Below are 12,266 nucleotides of genomic sequence, written 5' to 3' on the forward strand. Positions count from 1 at the left end.
AGTCCCCTTCCAGTACCTAAAGGGGGACTACAAGAAGGCTGGAGAGGAACTTCTTACAAGAGCATGTAGTAATAGGACAAGAGGTAATGGCTTTAAACAGAAAGAGGGTCGATTTAGAATAGATATTAGGAAGAAATTCTTTATTTTGAGGATGGTGAAGCACTAGAACAGGTTGCCCAGAGAAGTTGTGGATTCCCCATCCCTGGATGTTTTCAAGGTCAGGTTGGATGGGACTTTGAGCCACCTGGTCTAGTGGAAGGTGTCCCTGGCCACGGCAGGGGGGTTGGAACTAAATGATCTTTGAGGTCCTTTCCAACCCAAACTATTTTATGATTCTATGGTTCTATAGTTATTTAATCCAGTGCAAATTTACATTCCTTCATCTGGACAGTTAGGTGGGCACTTGCACAAGGACCATGCTTCCCAGTTTAGGGGCTTATAATCAGTCAGGGACTAATGGCCATATATGTGGAGCAGCAGTTCCAAAAAGTTTGAAGTGTACTTGTGCAGACTAACTGCATTCTTAGGCATGCTGTCTCTAACACATTCAGTACCCAAAATAATGCAAATGAGGTGTTGGAACACATTACAGAGGTCCATAAATTACGGAAATCCTGTTGACTCATTGATGATTCAACATTAAAACTCCACAAGCCAATGGGAAGCTGATCAGGTGGAAAACCTGGCTCTTAGAAAAGTAAATGCTAGGCTCCTATGTCAGGTGCTCTGAATTACTGTGGGATCCTTTCACAGCATTAATCAGTACAAAGCTATTGTAGTGCCTAATGGAGCTGTGAATTAGTATTTTCTGATGGATGGATAGATTGCATGGGATTAGCCCTAATCAGGTCCTTTAAATAATGAGAATCTCTCCATCCAGCATCGAACTAAGCCACACAAAACTTCTTCCCTGAAATCTTAGCAGAGTTTGGATAGGAAAGAACACAGATTTAGTAAATCACTGTGCAAGAAATATTTATTTTCATTGGTTCACTAAATAATAAAAAATAAGGATGCATCTAGCTTCATAGGTAGTGCAAATATACATATTTACAAACTCCAGTTCAGTGTAAAACCAGATAGAAACTGGCAGTTTAAAAGAATCTGTGTTCATCATTCTTCCCATGTTTTAGACATCCTCCCAATTGTGCAGTTATTACATTTCATCAGGCAAGTGAACAGTTTCGTTTTATACATTTAAGTCCATATTCCATTTGAATGCAAAGAAATATATTTATTAAAAGATAAATTTAATTGTCTGAAAGCTTAATTTTGATCCATCTACTTATCATAGTACCTCTTGGTGAATATGTCCATTTATTTTAATGGGAGGGTTTTATTTTCTGAAACATAGAAATACCAAAACTGAGCATGGAAGATATGTAAAACTGAGCTCTTAATGTCCATGTAAATCACATACACAGATACCACATAGCTTCTAAAACTCAGTAAAAAATAAGAACCTATTTAAAAATATTTCCTTTAAAGCAATTGTCTACATTTAATATTTAAGCCTTAGGGAAAAATTAAAGCAACGACACTTTTACTGTGTAACATTCTCATAAAACATGGATGAGCGCTTCACTTCTGATAACACAGCATGCATCAGGAATTTACTCAATTAAGGTACTAGCAGATCAAGGGACAAAGAAAATCATGTTCAGAAAGATGAGAAAGACGCTGATTAAAAAATAAAAATAAAACCCCAAACAAATCAACAACAGATTTGAAAATGAGCATTAGTGTTGCCCTATATAGTCTTCAGATGTTATTGAAGATACTGCCTTTTCTCTAGCCCTGTTTTTTTACCTCTATGTTTTTCTGCCAGTCTAAATCTAGTATTTATGCATTTCCAAATCAGACAGATAAAGCACTCCCAAGCAAGCAAAAGGGAGGAATCAGATCAAAGACAATAAAGCATGACAGATAAAGGCAGAGCTAGCTCATAATAATAAAACACAGGAAAACAATCTGCTTTTTATCAGGTTGCACAGTCCATGGATTGTAGGGGAAGATGATATTCAGATACCAGTATGAAATTAAAATACTTTAGGAGGCCTGAAAAAGCAGAGAGACAAAACTCACATTGTACTTGAATATATACAATCACTATACATAGTTTGTTAGTACTGATGTGCCATAGATAAAAAAAGAGCACTACAGAAAGTAACTATCTTGTAAAAAAAGAATTTCACTATGATATAGAATGACTTTTTTCATAATTAAACATTGCAGTGAATGACACACCTACATTTTGAGACATGTATAAGAAATAAACTTGAAGTGTTTAATCTGAATTAGTTTTAGCAGCTTAATTTTAGTTAATGACGATTCCCACTTCTAAATATAGTTTCCTTCCTTAAAAGAAGTGGGTCTACTCACAGACAGATATACTACTCTGAATAAGCAAATATTTGTAAGTATTCAATTGTTGCATTTTTATGCAAAAATAAGCCCTTCCCCTTTAACAAAATACATAGTTACAAATACAAATTTAGCCGAAGAGTCAGATGAGTGGGATATTCACAAAGCATGGGATAAAACTAAATCCTAGGGGTTTTGTTTCTTTGTTTGATGCTTACTTGTTTGTTTTTCCCCAGAATAATATGGTGGGTTTCGGGCATTGTTTTTGGCATTTTATTCACTTTCTGGTGTTGCGTAGGTATGCTGCTTGAACTAGTCTCACATGAGGTAGTATGAGGCCTAGGGGAAGGAATGATTTAGCAAATAATTCTTGCTAAAATTGTATATTTGAATGAGTGCCACAGCTTAATCTTTGAAATTAAATTGAAACATGGATCAGCCACTGCTAATTTTTAGTAAAACAATATTATATAAAAAATAATGTCTTCATGATTTTTAATGGTGAAGTCATCGCAGAAAAGTAGCAGAGCACTAAAATTCTCAAGTGACATCAGTCTGGATATACATAGTTACAAGTTAAGCGGTAACTCCCATCTATAAGAAACTGCAGAGGAATTTTGATGACTACTTCCTTAGGATGTAATGTCCACTTGATCCATGTTTTAGTTTGTGATCACCGCCTGTACTTTTGTGAATATTTGTTAACGTGTTGAATAAGTAAATACACATCGAAACACATATAAAGATTTTTAACAAGGCAGTATGGTTAACCCAAGAGAGTAGAGACACCTCTAACTTCACAGATTGTTTCAGAAATTCAGTCTCAGCTTAAGGGAGAATGACAAACTCAGAAAAGTCTGGAACCATAAAATACAAGATGAAACATCACCAAAGAGAGAGATAAACGCAGAATTATTTCGGCACAGAAATGCAGAAAAGGCAGTGGACCTAACGGCAAGATATGAAATGCATTAAAAAGATATGAAAGTGAGGCAAAACAGAGCCTCACGGACATTTAAAACTGATCTGAGGACAGAAATGGCAATGAGGATTAAAACTGCAGGCAGAAAAAAGAGCTAGCCTTTTTATGGGTTCACAATGTTCTCTGTACTCCTGCTTGCAATTATACTCTAGGGTGGCAATCAGTCATCAGGAACACCCAAAAAGTGTAAGATCTACCGTAACAGAAGTTATTCCACTCATATTCTGTTATGAGCCTTTTCGATGATCCAGAATTAATTTCTTCTACATCAAATGTTCTCAAATTATACCACACTAGTGTTTAAGCACAGTGAAATTCATAAACCTTAAGAATGACAACTCAACCACAGTTAAATAAAAGTCAGAGGAAGATTAAGTTCATTTTAAATATAAAATATATTATTTTTTATTTCGAACACTGAGTTGAATATATTTAAAAGTAATATTCAACAAATGGAAGTCTATGGAGAGGCCCCATATTCCATCTTTCTTTATAATGAGAGGCTAATCTAACTTATCAGACTACTTCTCAAAAATCACAGTTTATTTCTTTTTCTTGCTGCTTCTTCTTAGCTCTTACCTTCCAGACTCAAATGTGAACCACGTTGAGTCACGTCCGTATCTCCTCAAAGAGCTCAGAGGCCACATGACCAGCTTGACCTTGGCATTGTGGATGTCCCAGAGATAGATGTTTTCATGCGTGATCTGCATTGTACATTCCCCATAGATATCTAAATTTGGTGTAGGCATAAGATATACATTGAATCGCTCTGGAAAAAAAACAAAAACACAAAATAAGGCATCACCAGTTGAAGCAAGATTTTATACTGAGGGAAAAAAAAAAAAAAAAAAAAAAGTCTTTATTTACTGATGGTTCTGAAATCAAGGCCAAACTTCTAGCCTTGAGCAGAGGTGAGGATCCACTGATGTCAAAGAAGCCTTGCTAATGTATATGAAATGTTAGAGGAGAATCTTCTTCATTTCATTTTCATTATAAATAATGCAGCAGACTAAGACATCTCTCACCGATGATCTGCATAGTCCTCTTTGACATATGTCCCCAGCAACTTAATTGAAGCCCTTTATCCTCACGATAAGGTCCATGACTCTTTGCAAATCAAAATTTACGGTGACTTGAACTCTGATAGAGGCTCCTCTCTCAAAGAATAGAACTATAGATATCTTGGAAGACATGTATGTACAACCATTGCCCCTTAGAAAAACTGTCCTTGAAATTAGAAACCCAGGTTTACTTACTGAAGCTTGTTAATAATTAAGTTCTTTGTGTTCAGTTTCTATTTATTTGCCAACCTCATTATCATTTGTCAAATTAATAACATTTTTAATCATCTGTTGCTTTCTTGAAAAAAACGATTTAATACAATATATTATTATGGTCATGACATCAATTGCTACCAGCTGCACTTCCACTGCAGAGTGCACTCATTGCAGTAAGAGGTCAAGGGCATTAACAATCTTCTGAAGTGCATGAATTGCATGTGATTTATTAAGCAACGCAAAAACTATCTTTAAAAAACAAAAAGGAAGAAAGGATAAAACCAAGATGATATAAATCACCATTAACTCATATGGACGGATGTAAACCACAGAGAATTTTAAATAAAAATGCAATTTTCTTTGAGGAATAACTAATTTTTCTATGAGTTTCTTCCACAAAGAATGAAAAACTCAGTTAAAATTCAGGTCGTACGGTTGGAAGCGCTAGTCTGTATTTTAACGCTAAAACCACTGAAATCCTAGTGCTTAATAGCATAATATGAGAGAGTGCAGCTGATTCACAACTTCCTCTCATAATTTCCTTTCATTTTTGAAATAAGATAGAAAAGCAAAATGTCAATGCTACTGCACTGAAAGGTGCTGATAAAAAAGGTAAGAATGATTTAACGTATGAGCATGAGCAATGCTTCTGCAATAAACACTACCAGGAAAACGTACTTTAAAGGGACACTTGATAGGAAAATTGTCCCCAATTACTTAATAAATGAATGACAGTATTGTGTGTAACCCGTTTAATCCACCATTTGCACTGAATTTTCTCATGGTGTCCTCATAAAAATTAGGAAGGAATTTAAAGTAATCAGAACAGTAATCAAGTGAGAGAAATTTATCACAACAGCCAAAATCAGATGCAGCTTTCCATTGTGTTTGACATTCAATATCACAGACCTTATGTCTCAATTTTTTAAACATTTGAGATACATATATAGTTTTCTGACAAATCAGTGAAAATATTGCAAATAAGTGAGTTAATATAAAATATGTCAGAAGTAAGTGTGTGTGTGAATAAAGTAGCAAAAGTTTGGCTGAGGAACTAATGGAAGCAGGGAACTGCTGGGTGAGCAGTAAGAGTTTTTGTCCTGCATAGCTATAAGTAAACTTGTCATCCCCACTGTTATTCTGTTTCAGTCAATTTAATTTTGTCCTATTAATGACTCCCCAATTGATTCATTCAGTCTCACAGCAATTCAACCTCTTCTCCCAGGCTCTAGTTCTCATTAATCACACTAATGGGTGTTAGCCCTAAAAGTTTCATTTTATGACTAAGGTCCCAAATGTGAAACTCCTAATGTTTTATAAAAGTCTTCTGACACACAGCAAAAATAGATTAGCGGGTGCTGCTGAGATCACCGCAAAGACTTTCCCTTAGCCCTCAGAGGAATGTGTTGGGCACAGCTCTAACCTAACCCCTACTGAGGTAAATGGAAAGACTTACATGGGAGTATGGGTCAGTGACTGCATTGGGAAGAGAATGGTGGAGAACAAGATAACTTACACTTTGCAGTGGAGTTATATATTTTTTATTATATATATATATATATGCCCTTTTTCAGTATCCATATGTCGTTGTGATGGTCATGCCAAAATGCCAAGGAGCTACACAGGTGTGCTTTCATCCTATATTAGACTCCAGTTTTGCATCACCATGCTGTTACTTCCTCTTACTGACCTCCTCTATTTGAAAGAAAGATACAGATGACCGACGCATCAGCCGGTTCTCTCAGCCTCCCCTTTACACTACATGAAATCACAGAATGAGTTTATGGTGGAATGGGGCGACTCTCTGAGAATGGGAATCTTTCCCTGTCTTCACTGACATCTCCTCAGCAGAGAAGATGGAAAGGTGCAATTATTTTCTGAAGTAAACATTAAACTGTTGTGTTGAAGGCATAGAGTATTTCAACTTGTTTTAGAAGTTACCAGGATACTCACGAAATGATCAACTTCTCCAAAGATATTATTGCATGAAGGGTATTCAGGACACATGGTGTCCTCAAACTGTCAGGAGACATTTGCTGACTTTGCATGGGAGGTCAGTGTTTAAGGTGAGGTGTCATGGATTAAAGAAAGTATGTCTGATTAAACTGAACATCCTCTGCAGGGCAAAATGTTGAACTCTTGGAACTTACTCAAATTGGCAAGAAAAGTGAGTGTACAAAGATAAGTGCGGGAGAAGATTGGAGATGGATATATTTGCTTTTGAAATAAAAAGTAATACTTTTGAGTAGCGGAAGAATGAGGACATGGAAAGGTGTGGACACTACTAAATGATTTTAGGAATTAGCATGTAGGGTCCAATTTTTCCATTTCTGAAAACATTTGAACATGTATCTAGGTAACGGTAATATGATCATTCAGTTTTTAGAGGCAAGATTTGCCCTTAAACTTATCCAGGCAAGAACAAACTTTCATAGACTAGATTTGGGAATCCCCGCGGAATTCTGTCACCAGGTCTTCTGAATCATTTTGAATTTAGTTTCTCTGTGGGTCAGTGACTATTTGTATATGCGTGGGATGAAATAATAACAGTTCATTGGGTAGTAAGATTAAGTAAAACGAAGTTAATGACAGACCCTGAAAACAGGGAGATGGAAGAAATCAAACAAGTAGATGCTATCCTGTTGGACAAGAAAAGGCTGAGACTGAGCAGGTGCAATTCCTCAGCAGTCAGCATCATTATTCTCCTCCCTCCACTAAAATTGGTGAAAGCAAAGTTCAGGGAGTGGGGGAGTCCGGATGAGAAAAAAATGCTGAAATATTGCCACACTTACTCCACTCTTTTCTGTGTGACTGATCTTTCCCATCTCCTTGAATATGCAGAGTAATGCTTCATCATGCATTTTGTGCATATAAAGGTGTTTAGCATTTGGGCTTCGGCAACAATATGACCTTTCCAGAGCACAGGGGTGTAAGAGTCTTTGTTAAAATGAGCATATTGACTGATATGGAGACTTGGCAGCAACACTGAGATGCTCTCCAATCTTCCAGCTCACAGTCCAGCTGTACGGGGGAAGCAAAAGGAGTGTGAGGCCAGTGATTCTGGTTCTGCCGTTTTATCACTTTTGCCTAAATCATCCCAGTTGGAAAACTGACCACATAATACTGCAGTCTCGCAATCTAGATGCTTTGTTCCACTTCAGCTTTAATGTGAGGAGAAAAAGCCCTTATGGAAGGAGGCGGTCAAGTTGGTGGGATCTATATAAGAAGAGGCTTTAAAAGCAAACATTCAGTTTCTACCTGGAAGAAACCCCTTCACCATCCATGAGATTTCTACTGCTGACTATCTGTAGCTAATTTCAGGTGGAAAGAGAGCTCTACGTCTCGAAGTCACAGCATTTTGTGTTTGTTCATATGTCAGATCTACTAGAACAATTCTCTACTGCTTTATGCAGTGAGGACCCAGGACTTCAGAAGTAATTTTATCCCTTTGCTTATCATTAGTCTGCTTTCCTTCCATTAAAAATGTATGGAAAAGTTTATTAACATCTCAATTAAAATAAATTGCCATACATTAATTATTTTAAATTGTTTTACTGATAAGTTTTAAGGCAGAGAAGAATCTGAAAACTCGCTGGATTAACCAGCCTTTAAAACTGGAAACACCTTTTTTTTTCTGAATAAAGATGTCTATGTTTGTCTTATTAAAAAAAAAAAAAAAATCCAAACCAAAACCAAACCAAAACCCTACAAAGTATAAAAATGGATTAAGGATAACAGTAAATGAATAAAAAACATGCAAAAGGCTTTTATGTGGTAAATCAGAAACACGGATTCTACAGACCCTAGAAAATGCCCTAAAACAAGTCAGCTCTGTGAACATAATTACAAAGTCTCTATGCTTTGGTTGTAGTTTGTAATCTTAATATGCAGCATAAAGAAATAACTCATAATCCTCTTCTGAGGATTCAAGGACATTGTTCACTATGAAATGCTACATTTTTACTAACAGAAATTAATGGTCTTCTTGCAATTAAAACCCAGGGAGAAAGACTGCTGTACTGTGGAATCTTTTTAAATAAAAAAGGAAGGTAAAACAAATGCTATGAAAAAGAGGAAAAACTTTACAAAGAAAGCAATTTTATGAGATATTAACTTAAATATTAGGCAGGGAGTAAGAGCAAAAAATCAATTATCTTTCAAACTTTTCCAGACTTCTAAAATAAAAATTAGCTTTATAATGTATTTTTAAAAAAAAGGCAAAGTACCAGCACACATAATAGAAAAGCATCATATTGACATCACAGGCATGATATCTAATATGTGCTACAGCAGCAAAAGATGGAACAGGCCTTTTCTTCAGCTTAAAAATTTGCATTTTTACATTTGCCTATTTTCTTCATCACTTAACAACAGTTTTAGAAGTAAAAATTAATGGAATATGATTTAGTACAAGTATTCAGTTATTTTAGTATTATTATAGTATTATATATTATATATAGTATTATATATATATAATATATTTTAGTATTATTAAATAGATAGGAATAGAGTCTTCACCAAAGAGAAGCACCTGTTCTTAAAGAGTGAATTTAGTAGCACTCTCTGCTTTTTTAACCACTATTGTCTTGAATATTCTGGTTTCTTTTTCACCATAAACATAGTTTGTTGTTGTATACTGTCCATTTGGAAGACTTCTTTCTAATTATTTCCTTTTATAAAGAATGAAAATACAGTGACACACTGGAAACAGTGATATTTTGGAAAAAAAAATAATGAGCATGGACAAATTCTAGATATGATGACAGCTAGGCAGGTAAAAATTTATAAAAAAAAAGATTTGTTTTTGTTGCTATGTTTTGCGGTGGACTATAAATGCTTCCAAATGCATCGAGAGCTGGAAAGGAAGTTTCCAGTTCTTCCAGATGAAGACAGCACTCAACATTCCCAATTTCTTTCCCCAGCAGCAGCTTGAGAAACTTAAGGAATATGAAATCTGTGTGTAAGTATCGCATGATGTTGCTTAGAAAACTAGTTGTCAAGATTTTCTTTCCTGGAGTCATAACTGTGTATTATTATTTGTCCTATCATTGTATACACAGCTCCACTGCCATTATACTAAATTTGTTATCTGAATAGTACCATGAAGTATTTACTGCTTTTGATTTAATACTATATTTTCATTCTTTATCAAATAATGCAAATGGACATTCCTAAACAGTAAGAAACTGTGTTTGGTGTGAAAAGAAATTTAAACAGAAACAGGGTTGCTGCTATAGGGCTGGAGAACACAAACAAATCGATTTGCAGAAGAGAGAAGGTAAAATGGTTGGAGACCAACAGAAGCTTCATTTCAAATCTTACTTTTATTGGAATCTGCATATCATTGCAAACTAAGTAGCCATTAGTTGTGAGCCTTAAGTATAAAAAGAAAACCACCTAAGGGTTGTTTTCGACAGTGGAGTTTACATAGTAAGACTGGCAGTAATAGAATTGTAGAATCAAAGAATCATAGAATCATAGAATGGTTTGGGTAGAAAAGGACCTTGAAGATTATCAAGTTCCAACTCCCCTGCCATAGGCAGGGACACCTCCCACTAGACCAGGTTGCCCAAGGCCATATCCAGCCTGGCCTTGAAACCTCTCTGGGCAACCTGTTCCAGTGCCTTACCACCCTCAAAATGAAAAATTTCTTCCTAATGTTTAATCTGAACCTAACCTCTTCCAGTTTAAAGCCAGGCCCCATCCTATCGCTACATGCCCTAGTAAAAAGTCCTTCCCCAGCTCTCCTGTGGGCCCCCTTAAGGTACTGGAAGGCAGCAATGAGATCTACCCGGAGCCTTCTCTTCTCCAGGCTGAATAGCCTCAACTCTTTCAGCCTCTCCTCATAGCAGAGGTGCTCCAGCTCTCGGATCATCCTCGTGGCTCTCCTCTGGACACGCTCCAGCAGGTCCAGGTCCTTCTTATGTTGGGGACTCCGGAGCTGGATGCAGTACTCCAGGTGGGGTCTCATGAGAGTGGAGTAGAGGGGCAGAACCCCCTCCTTTGACCTGCTGGCCACACTTCTTCTGATGCAGCCCAGGAGTTGGGGCTGCAAAAGCTCACTTTTTACTTTGTGAAAGTAATAATAGAGATGAAATCCAGTGAGAAGCTTCCTGTTACTGACGTGCTTTGCACAAGGATTGCTTAGATGTCTTCCTACAAGACTCAATAACTAGAGGTCTCTGCTGTAAGCAGTGCAGATCTCCAGTTTGGCTCTTTTAGCTATCGCCACTGCAGAATTGCTTTGTGCTGGAGGGTCAAGCAACAGTGCAACCACAATAAAATACATCTCACTGGCACTTACTGAACAACTAAGAACTATAAAAAAACATCTCTTTCAGATAGCTGCACTGCTGCAAATTTTTATCCTCATATGACAGAAATGCCTCATGAATGTATGGCCTTTTAGCCATGACATTTGCACAGCAAACAGCAACTTTGCCAGCCTTTGGAACAAACTGTTTTCCCTACCGAAATCAAAAGCTCATCTCAGGAGAACCACAAGAGTGAGAGCAGGAGGATAAACAGGCTCAGATGTAACAAAAATACATTAGACAAATCATAGCAAACACACATATTTTCCTTGCCAAGTATTTTCTGAAATGTGAGTCCTTGGGTATAAAAAATATAAGTAGCACATAGCAATGAGCTTTTACGGTCCCAGGGCACATAAAATAAAAAAAATAAGAAAATTATTACAAATGTTGCAAAGTGAAAGTACTGGCTACGGTGGTCACGTATAGGGACTAAACCAGAAACCTACACAACAGAAAACTTACTGTTTTTTCAAGGGATAGCCAATGTACTCAACCCCTTCAGTCAATACCCTTACAAGTACATGACATGCATCATGCCAATGTCCTTTACGGAATGGAATGGGCAAGTATTTGGACAGATTAAGAACATAGCATATTAAAAATATTATTGCTAGGAAAATGTAAAGCAGCTCATGAAAAAAACCCTTATTAGGCTAGTTCTTTTATCAAGGAAGTATATTTATAAAATTTTAAACATTTCAGAAAATCTTTAGGGCAAAGTAACCATTTGAAATAAAGACAGTGGAATGAGATGGGATTGATGTTTAATATACCTGTTTTGGGGGGATTAATGGTATTAACACCCTGTCATATCATAGAGACATCAACAGTATAACACCATTATTCAATTGCTTTTAGCTCTTAAAATGTAAAAACCAAAAATGTGTGTAAAACTGCAAAACCACTGGCACTGCAGTCTTTATGACAATGCAATCTGTGGTCTTGCTCAGATACTAAGAGACACCTTTTGTTCAGTGACCTGAAAGAAAGCCCTCGCACGGTTCAGGCAACAGAACCTGCATGAAACTAGATACGGAGGCTTTATGATTCTATTACAGGTTTTACTAACTGTATCCTCACATCTCTGTTTCAAGCAAATATTAGTACATCAACTAACTTAAGAGGAATTCTATGAAGTTGACATACTTGCAATATTTTTTGAAATAAAGACATTCAAAGATACTACACAAGTGTATTTAACACAAGTTCTTATTTAACACAAAAATAATAAAATGACCCTGGGAGTGACACAGCTGCCATTTTCATGATGAGCAAGAGTTTAAACATTTCATACATATAGTCACTTTTAATGGATTTAAAATTGGA

The 12,266-nt window shown here is 36.3% G+C and overlaps 1 protein-coding gene across 1 annotated transcript in view; it reads right to left on the reverse strand.

Annotated features, from left to right (window-relative positions):
• The window catches only part of DOK6 (docking protein 6), a gene marked incomplete at both ends in the record, with an annotated part of 267,744 nt that overhangs the window by 93,472 nt on the left and 162,006 nt on the right, over window positions 1–12,266 (reverse strand). Inside the window, one exon of the mRNA XM_082479395.1 lies at window positions 3,926–4,115. Within this exon, the coding sequence (XP_082335521.1) occupies window positions 3,926–4,115 (190 nt within the window). The remainder of the gene's footprint in view (window positions 1–3,925; window positions 4,116–12,266) is intronic.

Source organism: Vanellus vanellus (genome assembly GCF_965231255.1).
Source record: "Vanellus vanellus genome assembly, chromosome: 2".
NCBI classification, from domain to species: Eukaryota; Metazoa; Chordata; class Aves; order Charadriiformes; family Charadriidae; genus Vanellus; species Vanellus vanellus.